The 20,730-nt window shown below is 37.7% G+C and overlaps 1 protein-coding gene across 1 annotated transcript in view; it reads left to right on the top strand.

Moving 5' to 3' along the window:
- The window catches only part of TXNL1 (thioredoxin-like 1), a 25,669-nt gene extending 6,352 nt beyond the window's left edge, over positions 1-19,317 (top strand). The window contains exons 2-8 of the mRNA XM_010583083.1: positions 2,217-2,313; positions 3,434-3,607; positions 7,162-7,284; positions 7,667-7,736; positions 8,367-8,539; positions 11,546-11,650; positions 19,151-19,317. Coding sequence (XP_010581385.1) covers positions 2,217-2,313; positions 3,434-3,607; positions 7,162-7,284; positions 7,667-7,736; positions 8,367-8,539; positions 11,546-11,650; positions 19,151-19,180 — 772 coding nt within the window. The 3' untranslated portion in view covers positions 19,181-19,317. The remainder of the gene's footprint in view (positions 1-2,216; positions 2,314-3,433; positions 3,608-7,161; positions 7,285-7,666; positions 7,737-8,366; positions 8,540-11,545; positions 11,651-19,150) is intronic.
- Positions 19,318-20,730: the final 1,413 nt, after the last annotated feature.

Genomic DNA, 20,730 nt, shown 5'->3' with positions numbered 1-20,730 from the left:
GCCCCTGCCCCCGAGTCCTCCCCCGCCGCGGCCTCGTTCCCGCTGAGGCGGCGGAGAGCGGGAGCTGGGCCTGACCCTACCGGGAGGCGTCTCCTCACGGCCCCGTCAGCCGGCCTTGCCGCTCCGGGCCCGGTCTGGGAGTGAGGAGGCTGGCCGGGAGCGAGAGGACCGCTGGGGGCCTTGAGGGGATTTTGGTGGGGTTTTTTTTTCTTTATTATTTTGAGGCGAGGCAAGGCTTCGGACTTGAGAAGTGCAGTTAGCTGGCAAAATGCTGTATCATTTTGGTCACTAGCCAGCTGCGGGGGGGGTCAGAGCTGTGAGCTAATTGTTTTTTAGCGTTAGTGACACTCCCTGTCTCTAGCATATCAATACAGTCACAGCATCGGGATGGTATTTCCTATTTCTGGGGTTAAATTCACTTTTTTTTGCAGCCGAGCCAGCTTCCCCTGCCCTCTGAACTTGTCATTCTTCAGGTGCTCTGAGGAGATCAGACGCTATGCTGGCTTAAAATCTGGTTGCAGGTCAGGAAGCCACTGTTAACAGAGGGCAGAGACAACTGCATCTTGCTTGATTTCTGTTAAAACCATCTCCTGCCTCCATAAAACTTAGCTGGATCCTCATCCTTTTTGCCCGGGGCAAGTCTTTTTTCCCATACTCAGTGGGGATTTGAAGTACAGGTGTGGTTGGTGTAATCTGGATGAATTGGTGACCAAAGGAAATCACAACAATTCAGTTATTCACAGTAATCTGTGGGAGGGTAGGGAGAATAGTGATGGTGTTGGGGGTCTTGGGCTTCAAAGTGCACCTCATTATTGTCAAAGTCCTAGCTTTTAGTGCCTACGCTCTTTCTTTTTTTTTCATCTTTCTACCACCTATTTAAATGTGCAGTTGAACCATTCCACTTCCAATGGCTGTTTGGAGCTCGAAAGACTTCAGGTGTGATATGAAAGAGATGGTGAAAGATGTTATACTTGGAAGAGGCCACAAGGTCACTAGCTGGGTGTCTGAATGGGTACTGAGAAAAGCATTCATATACATGCATCTGATGTCTGATTGCTGCTGCTTAAGTTATGGGGTTCGGGTTTGTTGGGTTTTTTTTAGGTAAGTCCACTTCATCCATAACTGTAGAGGTGTTGGTGATCTCAGTAATACTGCGTACATGTGTGCCCAGGAAAATGTTTTGGTTACAGACTACCCAATATATTATTAGGTTCCAGTAACGTTAATGGATTGATGTCTTAGTGTATAAATATCTGTGAGTTCGCCTTGCTATGCTGCTATGGATCCATACCCTCTCTGTCAAGAGAGAATAGAAAAGGTGAAGCGGATCTCATCTGTGCTGTTTTACAGCTATGTGTCTTGGCAGATTCACATTGACAGAGCTCTCTGGTTTAGCTACAGCCTATGCTGATATGCTGTTGGAGGGAGTTTCTACTGGTTGGGTTGGGGTGTTTTTTGGTGTTTTGCTTTTTAATTGCTTCTTTCACAGCAAATTGAGTTGTGAGACTATCCGTATGGAGGAATAGTTGCGTCTGTACACTTCATATATGCCAGCAAAGGTATCATAATTAACAAATACATATTTTCAGCCAAGGTGATACAGTTAAGTCAGCAGAAGTCAGGTCTGTGTTACCAGGGTCAAATAAGTATGGTAGTAACTGGTTACAGTTGTATTAAGTGAGATTTATTGTAGTAAGAATGCTATGATTATTGCCAAGGGTTTGATACATTATTACTGTTAAATATTTCAAGTCATACACAGATATTGCTATAGATACTATTTTTTCACAGGATGTAACATGGAGTGCTAGTACTAATTTTCGGATAAAAGTGGTGTTTGCCATTTCAGGAAAAGAACGCAACTCTTTGCCCTCCCTTATGTCACTTTAGTTAGCAGGACTTTAGCTTGCGGTAAAAGATGCCGGAGCTAAACCCATTAGATGGAAAATAGGAAGTTAGTATTAATTGATAGGTGAAGCTAATCATGTGACATTGAAGCTGTCTGAGGAAGTGGGAATTAACACTTCATGATATGTTTCTCAATGTCATTCTTAATTGTATCACCAGGATTGCTCACCATCTGTCAGCCAGGTAGGAAGGTTATTTTTACATATACCAAGGATATCAGTAAGAACATGAATGTGCTAATTCTATTTGGGGCAGACATTTTTCAAACAAAAGGTTGAGTTAAATTAAACTGTATGTTGTTTTCACAGATGTGGCCCTTGCTTAAGGATAGCCCCGGCTTTCAATGCTCTGAGTAACAAATATCCCCAGGCAACTTTTTTGGAAGTAGATGTGCATCAATGCCAGGTTGGTATTCAAAACCATATTTTTGGTTGTAAGACAAAGAGCAGATGTCGTGATAATGTCGTGAATGGGAAACTTGAAGAAAGACTGTTCAGACAGTAGACTGAGAGTAGTGTCCTGTGGCTGTCGACACGCTTGGTGAATCACAAATAGCCATATTGTGAAATTCTCCAAAATTAGGATATGCACAAAGACGTGAACAAACAACACTTTTATTTAGAAAAGCATTCTTGCAGTTACCCCTGTGATGTCCTTCATTTAAGCAGCGTACAGTCAGTTTTAACAGTTCCTGCTGCTTGTACTATTTAGATAACACCGCTAAATGTGGAAGATAGCACTAGTATGAATTAAAAAGAGTAAGTCTTTCGAAACAAATATTGGTGTAATTATTGAGCAAAATGAAAACTGCAATATACTGATATGATTAGTGGGACTAGATTCCTCTCAAGTACTACTCAACTGTTTTTAACAGACAACAGTGTTGCAGGTGAGCTGTTGATTGACTTAAGGGTTGTTAACAAAAATTAACAATAGTATGTTGAAAGGAAGTGTCTTGAATTACTACAAATTATAATGGAGAGAGATGAACATCAAAGTGGTAACAATGTTTGCAAATGACACTAAATTAAGGAAAGTTTTGGAAAAACTACTGTGGGTGCATGACAGGTATGAATACAGGTAGAAATCAAATGGAATTCACCTTCTACAGCAGCAGGCTGCAATTCCTGGGTGCGCAGGAATGTGGCTTGGGAGAGGAAGGAATGCAGGTGTAAAGAAAGCTTGTAAAATAAGTGTTAAATTAAGCCGTCCTCCACTTTTGAAAGCAAATGAGTAATGATTTTTATGGTGTACCAACAAATCTACTGACAATGTGAAGTCTGTTCAAAGAATGCCCAAATATGTAAAGGATTAGGAGGATCTGAAGAATTTAAATTAACTTAAAATTGTTGTCTGAGTTAAAGCTGTTTATAAAACAACAAATACTGTTTGTGATGTTTGAGGTGATGTAGCTTGTTAAATATCTAGTGTGTGCATTCTTATCTAGGTGAAGCAAGCTAATGTTTCTGTCTAATATTGGTAATACTCTGTTAGGTAACACTTGTAACTAATTTATGCATTGTAGGGAACAGCTGCTACCAATAATATATCAGCAACGCCGACATTTCTGTTTTTCCGAAACAAAGTGCGAATCGACCAATATCAAGGAGCAGATGCTGTAGGTTTAGAAGAAAAAATTAAACAGCACCTGGAGAATGATCCTGGAAACAGTGAAGATACAGATATCCCAAAAGGATATGTATGCATCTCTTAAGATAATTTTTTTTTAATGTTTGCATAGCTTGAATGTTTAAAAAAAAAAAGTATCTCTTGCTTTCTAAACATACTCTAAGTCAAATAGTGGTACTTTAGGCAAAACTGCAATTTCCCCATGGCTTTGAGAAGATCACTTGTCTGGGTTTCCTTTTTCAGACAAAATAAAAAACTAACATGTACATATTTAGTAAGTATGGTTATAGAATTATAAAATGTTTTAAGAAAAATCTCCATGCATAGCCCTTAGTCATTCATTGAATAATGGATCTAATGTTTTATGATGAGCTTTTTGCTGCAGCTCCTTATTCTGCTTCTTTCTTCTTCTCAGACATCCCAATCTGTCTTCCCAAAACGTTTTTTAAAGTGTAAAAATGTCCATAGGAAAAGACATTGTTAAACATGGTTGTCAAAAACATTGAGAAGTTGCTCTAGTTGTTCCTTAAGAAAACCTCTCTGTTGTTTATGTGGTGGTAGGTTCATTTGGGGTTTTCCTTTTTTCTTCTTGCTCCTTACCCTTTCTTTAATCCTCTTTATTTCATCTCTTTAAAAAAAAAAAAAAAAAGGAGAGATTCTGCTGTCAAAGGAATTAACCTTCGTAACAGTTCAGCTCCATCTTCCTCTATAGCAGCTTGCCCTGAAAATAGGATGCCTTTGGGAGGGTATTGTTAGATAAACGGTATCTCATGATATATTTTCTTCTGCCTAATTGCTAATGTTTGCAGAAGTGGATGGTACTACAAAGTGTTCTCTTTAGATTTCTTCTTGCCTGTAAAAGAATGACAAGGATATAAAAGTATATAAAGTAAAAAATATATCACAGGAAAAGATTATGTGCCTGGTCTGAGTAGCATACAAGACTTCTTGCTGATTGTGAATTTCCTTTCAATTTAATGCTTAATGTGTATTGTTTCACTTCTGTAGGGGTACTGCATATCACTCCAGTAATTGCTGATCAAGCATTCACAGATAATGTAAAGTAATAACTTGTAACTTTTTTTAGTAATTTGTAAAAAAGAAAAGTGAACGTTTCTAAATACGTGTTCTCAAACTGAATGGTTTTTAAACCTTGCATCAAAATCTCTCATAACTAAAATTTGATGTTACATGTACTTATGAAGAATTTAAAAATTGGTATTCATGAACAGATTTCTTTTTTATCATTGCATAATTTGCCCATGTCTCCTAGGTAAATCAGAACTTTGTAGGGATACTTGATTTTTTTGGCTAGAATTTCAGTAAGGGAGCAATCCGCTTAGAAATATTGGTGCTCTCAGGAAATTATTTTCGCCATGTTCTGCGTGTTTTCATGTTACCTCAAGGCAATTGTGCCTTGCAAATCATAAGCCTGTCTGACAGCTGTACTAACAAACACATGTAAATGAGAACTCTAATGTGACAAAACACTTTCCTAGAGCTGTCGTCTTAGGTGGTATTCTCCAAGCAATCCTTGGTGTAATATTACTCCTTAAATGAGATTGTCTATTGTTCTACCAAAAGTATAAACACAGTTAGTTATGTGGTGTATTACATTTTGCCTAAATCATGTGTCACAGTTCAGTGCTTAGCTAGTTGCTGTAGTGTGCATGTTACTTTGCATTGGTGAATCTAATATGTTAAACTTTGCTGTGATGAGTATCTGTAGAACCCAGAATTATGCTGTTAAATGCAAAACCAAGTTTTTTGGAGGTTAAGTATTTTAAAATCATAGCTAGCTCTATCCTATCAGGCAAATGTAAGCAGGGTGCAAATCCAGCTGAGTATTTCTCACTTAAATGAACTGCAACAGTGCAGGTCACTTGAATTTCTAGCAGTTCAGCTACTTTCTAACTGTTCCACGGCATGCATTGCACTTCACTTTATATGTGAACACTTACATTTTTAATTACTGTGAAATCCTCTGTCAAACTATGGAGATGTCAAAAGACAAAGGTTCAGCTTGTTAGCTTTGGAGCCCTAAACACACTGAAAATCATTCAAGTAACAACTTCAGGTCTGCTTAATTAGATTGGTTTTGAGATGAACACACCACCTTGTATTAAAAGTTAATCTTGTAGGAGGTGGTGTCTTACCCCTATGAATCAAGTCCTGATTATGTTCAGGACTGTATGAGCCAAGCAGGAATTCCATTTGACCTGTAAGTGGTAGGCTGAAATGCTATTTTAGGATATGCTTGACCCAAACTGGGCTGCTCTTGGCTCCAGGGAAGTATCTTCATTCTCTCACACAGCTGTGTGTTCCTTTTCTTTGCTTACCTTCTATATACTGAGCATGCGAGTTGCAAGCTAAGCCTTCATTTGGATGCTGGGAGGGGGATAAGTATTTTTTGCTTAGAATAACATTGTTGCAAGAGCTAAGGGAAGTGGCATACAGGAAAAGGGTTGTATTCTCTCAGCAGTCTGTTTTTGGATTCTGTTTGTACCATGAAGCTATACCCTGAGTTGTTGTAAGCAGTAATTTTCAGGCTAGTGTGTGCTTTTTTTCAAGAGTGGTATATTATTGTTTGGGACCTAGTAGATGCCTTTAAGGAGGGTATTTTTGGGTCGTTATCCTAAAAGTTCCTTTAGTTTCTTAGGTCTGGACTGTTCTATGGCTGTACACTGATCTTGAATTTGTACTGTTATGGTGTGAGATGTTGATGCTCTGTCTTCAGGCCTTAAGATATGAAATACTTGATTTTTAGCCTGACTTACTGTGCTTCAATTGGATTTGGTTTACTTTAGTCGCAGGCAAAAAATTCTGATTATCTGGAAATTGACACAGATTATTCTGCCTCTGCAAGAATACCGCCTTTTAAATGGCTTGGAGCATGGATAGCAGTCTGCTTTAGTCTGAGAATGTATATATGCTAAAACTTTTAGTTGGACCCTTTACAAAAGAGCTGAGCAGTAAACCAAACTGGTTCATCATGAATAGTGTTGCTTTTGTTTTCTGCTGTTCTGTGTTTTTGCCAAAGTATATGGAAAAAGGAGTGGGAAAAGGTTTCATAAAGTTAATTTGTATACAATGCTGAAAAAGAAGTAAAATAAGACTAGCTTTGCATATAAAGCCTGGTAAGAACTGTAGTGGTGGTCTTTCAACGTGTTCTGCAATATGTAGTATATTTTTGGGGAGGCCCATATCTGGGTGGTTTGGTTTGGTTTTTTTTTCCCTGTTAAGTTGATCATAGCTCCAGTCTAATGTCAGTTTGTGTTGTGGTGTGACTTCGATGCTGTAGTCTTGTTTATCAAAAGTATATCTGAAAATTCTCCCTGTGCCCAGTTTCTTATTCTTGAAATGGCAAGTGTGTGTTCCAGGGGTGCAGGATTTGAATGGAGGGGAGAAATGTTGTTCAGTTATGAACTGAATGCATCTGAGTACTATAGTATTCGTAGTTTGTGTTTGTAATGTCTTTTGATATAAACCCCTGAGGTTTTCTGTGTGTCTTGTTATTTTAATCTGTTGAATGAAGAATTTCATTCATTCCAATGCTTACTAATCCCAGATGAGTTCATGGTGCACTTATCATGCACTCAGCAATGCTCTTGCTTTTACTTTCAGATGGATTTAATGCCATTTATCAATAAAGCCGGCTGTGAATGTCTTAATGAGAGTGATGAGCATGGATTTGATAATTGTTTACGTAAAGACTCTACCTACTTGGAATCAGACTGTGATGAGCAGGTACAGTAGATATTTTTAAGTGAGATATTTTCAATGATGGTCTAGTCTGCAAGCATTTGTTTTAAGAACTTGTCTACTTTACAATGTTATGGTAGTGTAAGTAAGAGTGGGAGATGGTAGTAGGATGTAAGTAAAATTAGTATAAAAAGGTGGTTGTAGCATTTCCAGTTTCACATCCCTTTATGTATGGAAAAAATTCCAAATGGAGTAGCGTTTGCTGACATTTTAAAGTGACAGACTAGTGCATGTGTGGAATATGGTGAAGGTAAGTTCTTAATTTTATTTCAAAGCTCAGGCTTATTTGTAGTTAATTATTGTGCTATGTTTGTTTTTAAGAATGAAGAAACCAGTGTTCAACAGCAACTTTTTTTTTTCTCCACAGCTGCTTATTACTGTAGCTTTTAGTCAACCTGTCAAGCTTTATTCTATGAAACTTCAGGGGCCAGATAATGGTGAGTGAAGTGTCAGTTTAATCATATCTTTGAGACTAAAGCTTTGCCCATGTTTAGCTGAATTTTCTAAAAAATGACAATGTTGTCCCTGGAACCTTTTACCTTCTGAGAATCCCACAGCAGCTTCAGTAGATTTGTTGTAAATGAACTACATAACAAATTATCGCATTAATTTTTCACTGACCTTGTGCGTGGGTATTGGGTATGATGCAAATATAAATATTTACTGTAGTTTGATATGCTGCAAAGAGAAACTTATGTTTAATTCAAGAATTCGTGTGAGAGCTACTGAAAGGTACGGTTTAGTTTTTATGGTAAGTGAGTTTACATTATAAAATTACATAAAATGTTTAGGTGTTATATGACACAGCAAAACTATTATTTTTAGACTTTTTATTGGATTTATTTTTTTGTGGAATTCTGTATCTGACACATAGACGAGTAGTGCAACTTTGGATGTCCTTCAGTATCCAGGGTGGTGATGTAGGATTGGCAGATAAGACACTAGAACTGTAGAAGCTTCTGCCTTCCTTGAGTGCTGTCTAGAGACTGTGATAAGTGAGCGCTTCTCAATCAGTGTTTTGAAAATGTATTTGAACAATGGAATACCACTTCTATATTTTAACACAGGGCAAGGTCCAAAGTACATAAAAATCTTTATCAACCTTCCTCGATCTATGGATTTTGAAGAAGCAGAAAGAAGTGAACCAACTCAAGCCCTGGAACTGACACCAGATGATATTAAAGAAGATGGTATTATCCAGCTTCGCTATGTAAAATTTCAGAATGTTAACAGTGTAACTGTAAGTAAAGTTTCTGTTCTGAGGTCTGTGCAGTCTGAAAACTTAATAGGTTTTTAAAGCACTGTGCATGTTTATTGATTTCATTGCAAATGTCCTTAATTTCTCTCTGCTGATTGCATACTTTGTGTTTATGCTAAAAGTATTTCAGGAATTTAAGGTGAGACAAGGCTGTCTGCATGCAATGTCTCTTTTGTCCTAAGGTTTACTTTCACCCATTGATGAGGTAGTGTGCTGTTTAATACAACATGAGTTTTTACTAACACGGCGTCTTCATTTGAAGAGTTGAGGAGACAAGGAATCCAGTTCCTCAGTAATCTGATTGCAGAAATGACAGATTTCTCTGAGTATCAAGTGAAGTACTTGTAATGTCTTTAAACTCAATACCTGCTTTCTGTGAGGGTTCTTAAATGCTGTAATCAAATCACCTTTGTCTTTTAATGAGCTCTCCAATTCTCTTGCTTAAGAGACTTTCCACAGATTTCACATAGGGTTTTTGACTGCTAAATGCAGGTGCGGATTCCCCTCTTAGATTTTGAAAAGAAATGTTCTAGTGCAATATGTGTGATGACTAAATTGATGCTGGAATTGCGTTATGCTTGGCATCATCCTGGTACTGCGTTAGCCCCGTTTCCTGCAGTATTGTGTTGAACTGTTTTTCCAATATGACCCCTGAATTCTTTTCTATGGAAATGCTTTTTGTGGCCTGAATTACACTTTTGCAAATGTATGGACTTATAGTTGATTGAATTAAGCTATATTTTAGTGGGCCAGCCACAGAAGTCACCAGCTGCTTATGAGTTACAAGTAACTCCAGAACATTGATTCACCCTCAATCTTTTTATCACACTTTTTCCTCTCTAAAAAGGTTTCTGGTAAATTTCTAAATTACTATTTGTGGACTGCATTTTAGATCAGTTGGCTACTTTCATGTTTAGCCATGTTTTACTAGCAATTATTTTAAAGATAATGGGAGGTGAACCTAAATAACTCCTTTTCATGTCTGTTATTTCTGTGGAGTTACCTTTGTGACCAACTTTATCCTCTGCCAAATGAAACGGAGATCAGTCACAGAGGCTTATATTCTACAAAGCTGTGCTGACAAGTACAAGTTCCGTATTTGTTCTTTAATAAAATCCTGTGTCAGCTTTAGACAGGATGATGTGCAAACATTAGACAAGTGATAAGGTGATTAAATAGATGTTCTGCTTGTTTGCACTGTTTGCATGTGGACACTGCAGTAGCACTCCCCTAGTTTCCTAGCTAAACCTGGATTCTGTATTTAAGACTTCTGAAAATGAGATGGCCAGTCATCTTGTCCACCACTTGGCTTTTTGGTGCAGGTGATGAAGGTCTGCTTGCTTACGTAGTCCCGCAGATAAAATTCTTCCATTTGTTTCCTAATGAACTGGAGGAGGCGCAGTTGTCATACCACTGTTGTTTAACCCCATCCAGCAACTAAGCCCCACGCAGCTGCTTGCTTGTTCCCCCCCCCGAGGTGGGATGGCGGGGAGAATCAGAAGAGTGAAAGTGAGAAAAAAAAGTGAGAAAAAAGGAATTAATTCCCTACTTCCCATCAGCAGGCAGGTGTTCAGCCATCTCCAGGAAAGCAGGGCTCCATCATGTGTAATGGTTACCAAGTAACAAATTGTCCTGCTTTTCTGCCATGTATAGTCAGAAATACTTACTGAACACTTCCATGTCAGTATTAGTAAGTTTATACTTCATTTATGTGTATCACTGGTAGGTTTGTTAGTTTTAACTTACCTGGTTTATTAATTCTATACCCTGTAGTTTCTAATCCATATAATTCAGCATATGGAAATCTGTTTTTCCCCGTTTGTTGTGTGCTTCTCTTCATTACTGCTACTTCAGAGGCACTTTTTTTCTGTACTTGTTGAACTTTTCATATCATTACTGAGACAGAATCTTTGAACACATTGCAGTTCACCTCTTAAACAAAAGTCAGTCCTTGACATGGTCTCTGTTTCTTACTGTGAGAAGAGTACTTTCTTCAGCATTTCAACCCTCACCTTCCATACATCTTGTTTGTATAGGAAAATATAGTCTTCCAGCTTCAGGGAAGCCACTTGCAGAGGTGAATGTGCTGGTTTAGATCAGCAATCCATCTTGCTTATCACGCACTTGCAAGCATCTGGTGTCGTCAAAAAATTTTTTTAGTATGGGGCAAGCAGGTAGTGATGCATACCCTCCAGTATTTGGCACAGGCAGTTTCTGAGGCAGAAAGGGCATTTTCATAGATACTGGCTATGGCTTGTGGAAAGGGTGTGGTGCATGCTATCCCTTGCCCACCTGTTGTCCTCCTCCTTTCTTTCCTCTGCTTCTGATGCCACTACTTTCTTTCTTTCTCATTCCTCCTTTCTCCATGCTCACAATAAAGTGTGGAAATATCCACAAACACCTCATTGCTCTTATAACTCCAAGTTCCTTACTAATACTATTTCATGCAAAAAAAATGTTCTTTCACTTGTCCACTTTAAAAAGTATAGTGGTTCCAGCAATAATTCTGTAGTTCATATTTCAAAAGAAGCTTGATTTGTTTGAAACCCTAAAATAGCTTGATAAGATCTAGTATTCATGCTGTAAAACATGTAATTATGGAAACTATAGTAGTAAACTACACGTGAATAGTCTTAGGGGCTTCAGCAAACATAGTTAAATTGATATTTAACTTAATTTCCAGTCAGATTCTAGTGAACTGTGACTTCTTAAAGCCTGGTTTTGCTTGCTGAATGTGGTCTCAGGTTGGAAGTAGAAGCTGGGAAAGTCCAAACTGTGTGGGTTTTTTAACAAACTACCAGGAAAGTAATGGCATTCTATATAATCATTATTTTAAATAAGAGGACAATAGCTTCTCTAAAGGCTACAGAGGCCTTTATAATTGGAAAAACTGTTAATTTGGTTGGTTCAAAAATCTTGGGCACCTAAGTTTTTTTGTATTAATGGACAGTTTATCTTAACTCTTGTGTTTGGGATTTTTTTCTTTAGTTGTTTGTCCAATCCAATCATGGTGATGAAGAGACAACAAGAATTACATACTTCACATTTATTGGAACTCCAGTCCAAGCGACAAATATGAATGACTTCAAGCGAGTGAGTCCTCTTTCTTAAAAACACTTTTGAATCTTTTAAACCTACTCAAAAGTAGGTTGACAGAAAAGATACACTTGGTTGTTACTACAATTCCACAACTTAAGGTAGTTTTGGCGTCCAAAAGAAAATGTGTAACTTTATCTTACAGATCTTTGGTCTTGCTTACAAGTTTTTGTTCACCAACTTTTGTAAAAATTTTGGGGTAAGAATGTACATATGAAAACTTGAGGGACTGTCAAGTTACATACACTACAGACAATGTTGTTTTTTTAACAGCTGTGAGATTTATGTCTTGATTTTGAAACTTGCTTTCTGATGTTCAGGAAGTAGAGAAGCAATTGCATGTACAAATTAGACTCCTTGTGATTGACTTGACTTATGCTTTGAAGAATTTTATTCACTGGGCAACATTAAGCTTGAGATCTGAAAAATATTTGGTCACAAGGTGTCTTATAAACATACCTGCTTTTTAAAGAGGAAATGAAGCAAACAGCTTGTTACAGTATGACTTTAGACGCTAGTGTTGAACAATAAGGCACTCTTTTTTTTTTTTTGAGAATGTGAAATGGGTTTGAAAGGATTGAAGCTTTTAAAGCGACTTGCAGCTTCTTCAAAATATAATATGTCTGTTTTAAAATAAACTGCTTTAAAACTTAGCCTTTGTGAAAGGGCAAATACTGCTGTAACACTTGCCTACAAACCAATAACATTGAAAGCACCACAGAATTTATTATCCAAAAACCCTATAACTTTGGAAGGTTAAAAACGCTAACACTCACCAACATGTCACGTACTTGGAATTTTTAACACCAAAACTTGATCTTCTACATGTAAAGCTTAGTATCTTTGCAGGTAATAATGAAGTTAATAAATAGAAGTTTAATGGTATTTGCTCGCTTTCAGTGAAACTTGAAGTCACTGGAACAGTTGTTCTAATGTACTAAAATTAACTGGATATCAATTTTAGACCCCCTAATGTAGCACTTCCAATTCTCCCAAAACTAGAAATACGTTAATTGATTTACAGTCTGCTTGCATTTTTTGGTTTGTACGGCTTTTTTGTGAATACTGATGGTATTAGGGCATCCCCTGCAATGAGTTTTGCAACTACTATTTTAACATCATTAATCTGCAGTACTTTCTGGTATTGTGAGGGGGATGGGACCCTGACTCAGTATTTGATCTCTGTTTCACTTTCAGTTCTTTGTAAAGTATGTGAATTAGTTTTTGCTTTCAAAAGTACTGAAAATTTACTTTCAACAAGTGCACTCTTTAAACCTGAGCTTCTGATTGTTAAACTAGTGATTTTTTTTTTTATTTTATTTTATTTTTAAAATTGATAATCCTGATTGGGATGCACCTCCATAAAGCAATTCAGGTATTTTGTAGAATGTTACGTGTATTTGAGACTAGTGCTGAGCCTGCACAACATGTTCCCTACAGTATTTTAAGTTGCATAGATAAAACATTAGTTTGGACACAGTATTGAAGTACTACCTTAGCCTGAAACTCTCTGCTGTAACAGTCTGAGCTCCAGTCAGTGTTTGTGTAGGGAGTGGGTTTTTTAATTCACACATGCCCTCACACAACCCTTTAACAGCATTAAAAATAGTGTGGGTCTCCAGGCATCTCAGCCCTCTACTGTAGTTAGAGGGGATTTACAGATGTCTCTCCATTCTAGATGCACTGTGGATGCTTGGAAGCTGCTACATGGCCTGGTGAATACTATGCCAGTTAACAATTTTGGTTTCCTTAAAGTTTGCAGGTGAACGCCTTGGCACTGTCAAGGAGTGTGCCTTTGTGTCTTGTGAGATCTGTTTAAATCGAAGGGGAGGGGGCGCAAACCTACAACTGCACAAGACAGTCCCATGGTGTTAGCATTGTGCTGGTAATGTCAGGATGTTAAGGAACTGGTCAGAACGGCCTTAAATAGCGGAGCAGGCATTACTGGGTTATGAAGTGGCTGATCTTGTCTCAATTCAGATACTCATAGACACTATATGTAATATTCCTATTTTCCCTCCTGAACACGTAGTTTTAATATTGGGCTGTTAAAATATTTCATCATAACAAATGGGATGTGTAGTCTGGCAGAGTTGCAGTGCTCTTAGGAATTTTAACTTTTGTTTCCTCTCTTCCAGTGATCCTGTCAGTTATGAAACCTTAATATAGCGTTGGGCATTAATTATATTTAGGTTTGTAGATTAACTGGGAAACCTTATCTTTCTTTTCATCTCCTTGGGTAGTTACCTACACTACTACTACTCACTGCTTTCATCTGTCTCATTCCCTTATCTCAGTCAGTCTCTACTGTTCATATTTTTTATCTAATTATGATAAAAATAGTATTGTCATAAGATTAACAAGATGGGGAATGCTTTTTTTTCCTTGAGTTTGAGAAGTGTTTGTAAGAATCTGTTAAATACCTTATTTGAAGGGCTTGAATTAGCAAGTAGACATAATGTGATTCCAGTCATGTTTCTATGATTGATCACATCTATGCATGTTCAGTTTCAAAGTAAAAAATAAAACCAACACATTGGTTTGAATGACTTCTGCTAAGGATCAGGCTAATGTATTTTGCTTCCCAATTAGGGTGGGGTCTGAACGCATGCTTTTAGTTACAGAAGCTTCCTGCTCAGCAGTTAATTGTTAAAGGTGCATAACTGCAGGTCCCATGTCCTGCAGGCAGTTGAGGAATACTTGTGTTTGCTTGTGTGGTGCTCTGCTAACACCAGCAGGGCTGTAAGAAGAATCATCTCTTCTTGATCAGGGAGTCAGTTCATGTGTTTAATATAAATTGTTTCCAGTACTTATACTATCAAATAGAAAGCTGGAATTCATCTACTCTGAAAAATAACAGAAGTACTAAGCAGGTGTAGTTAAGTCAGTCCTTTGTTAGTGATTTTGGCCTCACGTTAGTTTGGACATATATAGAATCACACAACAGCCCAGGTTGGAAGGGACCTCAGAAGACCACCTGATCCAACCTTGCGTGGAAGCAGCAGCCTAGATGACATTATCTAGCACCCTGTCCAACTGCATTTTGAAAACCTCCAGCAATGGGGACTCTGCAACATCCCTGTGGAGGTTGTTCCAGTGATTAACTGGTCTCACTGTAAAAAAAAAAAAAAAAAAAAAGTCTTTCATTTTCTTGCATGTAGTTGGTATTGCTGGATTGAGTGAGTAAAGTTATAAAAGCTGCTTTCAAACTTGTTTTAATATGTTGTACGTATCCTGCTCCTTGCACAACTTGATTTTTACCCTCTGGGAAGGAGGGAAGTCTTTGAAGTGATGGAAAAGGGGGACATGACGGAAAAAAATTCTGCTTAAAACTGACTGCAGTGTAGTGAGTTAAGCACAGAGTAGTGGGGAGACACCTGTTTGCTTTGCTTAAATGAAGAGGCCCTCAACAGCAGAGAACCTGGATGAATATTCCCTTCCTCTAAGTATTTAATATATTCTGAAATGCTTCTGGAAAAGCTTGATTTATAGGCATGTTTGTTTTAAAAAATATCCTTAACAGTAAAGTGTTTATGCTGCTGTTTCTTGGCCACACAGGGTCTGACTTATGGCATAAATGATCATTCAAACTACTATAGTAGACTGCATTTGAGTTGTAGTAGATTGCATTTGCTATTTGCTTCTGATGCTCAGTTGGACTAGTTTGTTGGGCAGACAGCTAAAAGTGTAAGTTTTGTGGTTTTTTTACTATTGATTGATAGCTTAGAATTAGGTAGGTTCCTGTGAATCTTGTGATGAACTTGTAAACATACCTTTATTTTTGGAAGAGCATGCAACTGTTGATGTCCAATATAGTTCTTGTTTATTTCTGGTATTAATGAATAAAACATACTGCTGTTCAGTTTTGAGGTTGGGGCGTAGATGAATATTGACAGGTTGTGGGATATTTTTTTTTGTCCCCTCTCAAAAAGGCTTTCTTTCTACTCAGAACTGCTTATTTGCACTACATGCTGCTGCTTTTTTTTCTTGTAACATCTTGTTTGTTTGTTTTTCAGCTTAACTTCCCATTTCTAAAGAACTAAAAAGGCAGAAGAAATTAAAAAGTAATAATAAGATTGAAGTGGTCTTGCACTACTCCCTTCCTTGCTCCCTCTGCTCATCTAGCATCTCTTTCACCCTTTCCACAATCTCAGCACTGGTACAAGAGCCACCTTCTCTGCACCTTCTACCATCAGGAAAAGCCTTCTCTACCTTCTGACTCATCAACTCATCTTTCCCCTCCACTCCCTGCTCCAAATCTTACCTTAAACACTTCTCTTTACCTTTCAGTCTTACCAAATTTGTGTCCCACTGTTATCCTGAACTTGACATTCTAAAGGCATACCATACAGTACTTTTACAAATCATTTTCTGTAATTAATTTTTCAGCCTGTATTGAATTTTGTAAAGCTGTTTGAGATGCAGCTTGTGAAATGCTCTATCAAGACTTGACTTTTTTTAGTGTCTTAGTGGAGCTTAGTGTTTTTCTTTGTTGTGACCCTTCCATAAGTAGTAGGCAAGCCAGAATGGGCTGGAAAGTACTACTCTTTATTGTCCCTCTGGTGGCACTGGGCACCTGCTCAGGGAAGACACAGTGAAGAGTTGGTGAGTGTTTGTACATATGTGGCCTGATTAGGGCTCTCCAACAGCATCCTACTAATTTTACTTGCTCAACCTCTTTATATATATTTAAAACAAACAAAACCAACTCTGCTCCAGAAGGTTCAGTAATAAAGTGTTTTCAGTCCTCCTCTTGGTAATGAACCATAGAGTTGGTTGTGTTTTTGTCACTGTCAGGCTCTGGACTGATGCTTGGGAAAAAGCCAAACAATTGAAGAAAAGCTAGCTCCAAACCCGACATCTTTTGTGCAGGAGTTACAGGCTGTAACCACTACCTTAGAATGCACTAGATGGCAGTTTTTTCTGTAAAAGGAAGGAAAACGGATCTACTTCTGAGAAAGGAATAATGACAATTGTTTGGTTTAAATAGCCCATTTCCTTTTGGGAAGGTGGAGTGGGATGGTCAGAAAATGGGGGTTTGACCTGTGATGACAAAATATCCACATCAGTGTGATTGATTTTCACAGATAATACATATGGGCGAGTTGTCAATTTCTGCCTCAGACTGGTATAGCAATATTTTTAATTCATGTTCCACACTTGCTAACATCTAATCTTTAATCTTTTAACTGTGTTTTTTCTTTTTTCTTTTTTTTTAATTTTTTTTCCTTAATCTGTGTGCGAACACAGTTTGGTGCTTTGGAAACACACAAAGAATAAATATTGCTTCTTGACAAGTTTAACTTTTTTTTTAACTTGATTAATTGGATCTTAATGCAAGTGATGTGGCTTCTGATTTTTTTTCTTCTTTCCTCATGTTGTCAAATTGGAATTTTCCTGACCTTAAGCCTTAGGTTGAATTTACAGCTTGGTGAAATGCTCCTGGTCAAGGGTTCCTTGGAGGTGAAAATGGTCTTTAAAAGTACTTTTCATCAGTAGATATCAATTACTTTGTGACAGTGATGACTCAGCTGACCAAAAGCAGCTGCATAGTGAAAAATTCTCCCTCTTGAAATCTGACAAGAAATGAAAGAAGGAGAAGGATCAGGAAGAATACTTCCAGTGGGTCCATGAGAATTCCCAAGTTCAGGGCTGTGGATGTTTTGGGTTTTTTGTTTGTTTTGTTTCTTCCCCCTGGTCCTGTTGTTCACTATTGACTGTATGAATCTTGTGTGGTATATTGTCACTTAACTACAGAGGTAATTAATACTTAACACATTTGCTATAGCAGTCAATTGGTTAGAATACAAGAAAGGTTTGCTTCTTCGTTTTCAGCATTATTATGAGTAGTAGTGGGAAATTCTATGCTTCATTAGTGTAATCTTCAAATCTCTGTTCATGTGAATTCTCACGACACCTTATCAGAGCCATAAGTGCTGCTCCAGTTAGATGGAAATGAATTGGGAATCAGTGCCTTGCCCAAAGTCCCTCCTGCAGTTTGAAGTTTTAAACTTTAAGACTTATTTTCTTTTTATTTTGATTTGGCTTATAAATGGATATTTTTTCAAGGGTCTGCAAGAGCACTAGAATTATGTCTGAAGCTTTTCAGAAAGGTGACTAAAATGGCATCGTTTCCTGCTCTCAGGATTTTGTGTTCAGTTATCTTAAGGAAGGGGACTGGATACCCTTCTGCAGTGAACTACGCTAACTTTATACTTGCACAGCAGTATATACAGAATGCTGGAGTTGCACTTGCTGTTGGCTGGCAAATCAACTCACCAAAGTCTGGTGGCAGTGGTGATCTTTTCTGAAAAGGGAAGCACTAAGCTGACTCTGATTCCAGGTGGAGTTTGCAGAATTGGAGATAGAAGGAGACTTGGTAAGGAATAATGTTTTGACAAAGAATAACTGAAAATCAGGTGACTTCCAGATTTCTTTATAGGTTTGAGCTGCATTATAAGATAAATGTTCTCAGTTAGGTAGATGGCAAGGATGCCAAGGGAAATGAAAAACTTCTATTTGAGCACCCAGTGGTTCTCTTCCCACTACAATATTTTATATAGTGTATTAAGGTTGAATGCTTGGTATATAACTGTTGTGGTTTAACCGCAGCCAGCAATTAAGCACCAAGCAGCTGCTCACTCATTCCCTGCCCCGGCCCCTCCGCCACCCCCTGCAGTAGGATGGGGGAGAGAATAGGAAAAAAAAAAAAAGTAAAACTTATGGGTTGAGATGAGAACAGTTTAATAGAACAGAAAGGAAGAAACTAATAATGATGATAACAATAATAAAATAAAAATAATAATAATGATAAAAGAATTGGAATATACAAGTGATGCACAGTGCAATTGCTCACCACCTACTGACTGATGCCTAGTTAGTTCCCGAACAGTGATCCCCCCAACCCCACTCCCCCCAGTTTATATACTGGGCATGATGTCACATGGTATGGAATACCCCTTTGGCCAGTTTGGGTCGCTGCCCTGGCTGTGCCCCCTCCCAACTTCTTGTGTCCCTCCAGCCTTCTCGCAGGCTGGGCATGAGAAGCTGAAAAATCCTTGACTTAGTCTAAACATTATTAGGGACAACTGAAAACATCAGTGTGTTATCAACATTCTTCTCATACTGAACCCAAAACACAGCACTGTACCAGCTACTAGGAAGACAGTTAGCTCCATCCCAGTTGAAACCAGGACAATAACAAACTTTTAAGTGTGGTCTGTTCTGTTGCAGTTACTGTCTTCTAACTTTTCCCAAAATGAGACTGATGCTTTGCTGTCTGTATAAGTAGTAAAGATAAGGTTTCTTGTGTGGTTCGTATCCCTCTTAACCCTGTAGAGGGATTCACAGCTTCTGCAAGTGCTACAATAATGCATGCTTATATGCATTAACTTTGTTGAAAATTCAGTTGCACTTGTTTATTTTGAGACTTACTTTAAAAAATACTTGGCAGGACTTTTTTGGTTAAACATTATTTCTGTTTTTTTCTCTTATCAGGTAGTTGGCAAAAAAGGAGAGAGCCACTAGGACGCAAAAGACACTGGAAGGCCTTAACACAATCAGAGATCTTCACTTTTATCTACAACTCCTGGATAATTGCTTGACCATAACCAGAGACTGTCAATCTGTTTCATTTAATGCCATTACCAATAAATCATTGCTTTTGTTGAGATGGAGTTTCCCTAGCGTGTTTCTGTTGTAATCCTCGTACATGTATTTGTAAATAAAATTCATTACTTTTGCCAAGTTTAATTTTGTTATTCTAGTAACTGGTCTTCCTTTGTTCCATTTAAACTTCAAAACTCAACTGGCTTATCTTTAGAAACAGAAGACATAATGTAGTTTGCATTTGTTCAGAGAGTTTGTAGTGTCAAATATAAGTGAAACATAGATGGCCTTCAGAGGCCATCTAAAAATAAAATCCGAGCTGCTTTATTACAAGACCAAGTGAACTTAGGATCATTGTTCCCATGAAAGACAGATACTTTTCAGATAGGAATAACTTCACCTGTTTTGGAAATTTCCATTTCCCTCCCCACCTCAAAAAGCGTAGGGGGAGGAAGCATATTTAAAGTTACCATTCCATTAATGTGCAGATTTGTTGGAAATGGAATGCTGATGCGAGCTGTTTGGCACTGAGAATTCTTGAGTTATCTGAATGTGGAGGTTTGTTTTAATATTAGAAAATATTGACCTCGTTTCCCAGGCAGACTCTAGCAAGCTGTGCAGTTATTTGGATGTTTGTGCACCCCACCTGAACGTAAATTCCTTACTACTTTTGTTGGGTGTTTTTCCTCTCTCTGGATCTTGATAAAGAAATGTTTATTGCAAATACTAATTTTACTTCTTAATTGGAATTCCTGTACTACTTCGGTAAATTTTCTTGGAAGTGTGCCCTAAGTAATTTTAATAAATCGGGCATTGATCAGCACCATATACATATAATACTGTATAAATTCTCAGTAAAACTTGCTAAGTGTTTTAATTGGCATAATTAATTTCTTTGTAAAGTTAAATTTGTTACATTTCTAATTACCATAAATCCCACTAAGGCTTAAATCCTGTCCTAATTGGCATTCCTTCCTTGAACACAGTAGGGTGGTTTTCTTCTGGCTTGGCAGATTTGTATGTTAATACCAAGTTAACTTTCTGTTAGCATAGATATTTTCTCCAAACAGAAAACTGGGGATTGTCTAGAAAAACATTCATTCTGAGAGGCACTTTTTTTTTTCTCACTGTATCACTGCATACTCCAGGATACTCATCTGCCTGTATTCTAGTCAATGGCATGTGATGACGGCTTGGTTTCTTTCATACTTCCATAATGTTTTGCTTCAGTGGGGCGTGTAAGGCATGTAACACACTGTATATAGAATATAAATCATTTTTAAATATAATGGAGGGCAATATGAATAACTGTTCCTGTTTATAATTTTGTACACTAATTACCTTTTGGGTTATTGTTTAAGTGCCTCATCTTAAGTATTGCTTACCTCATAATATTTATACCTGAGAGATTTGATAACCTAGTGATTCACATCTTTGTAAGAGAGTAGTCAAATTTATATTGTTTATGA

This window comes from Haliaeetus leucocephalus, unplaced genomic scaffold (genome assembly GCF_000737465.1).
Source record: "Haliaeetus leucocephalus isolate CR32 unplaced genomic scaffold, Haliaeetus_leucocephalus-4.0 Scaffold866, whole genome shotgun sequence".
NCBI lineage: Eukaryota > Metazoa > Chordata > Aves > Accipitriformes > Accipitridae > Haliaeetus > Haliaeetus leucocephalus.
This window is presented reverse-complemented; position numbering and strand designations above follow the sequence as displayed.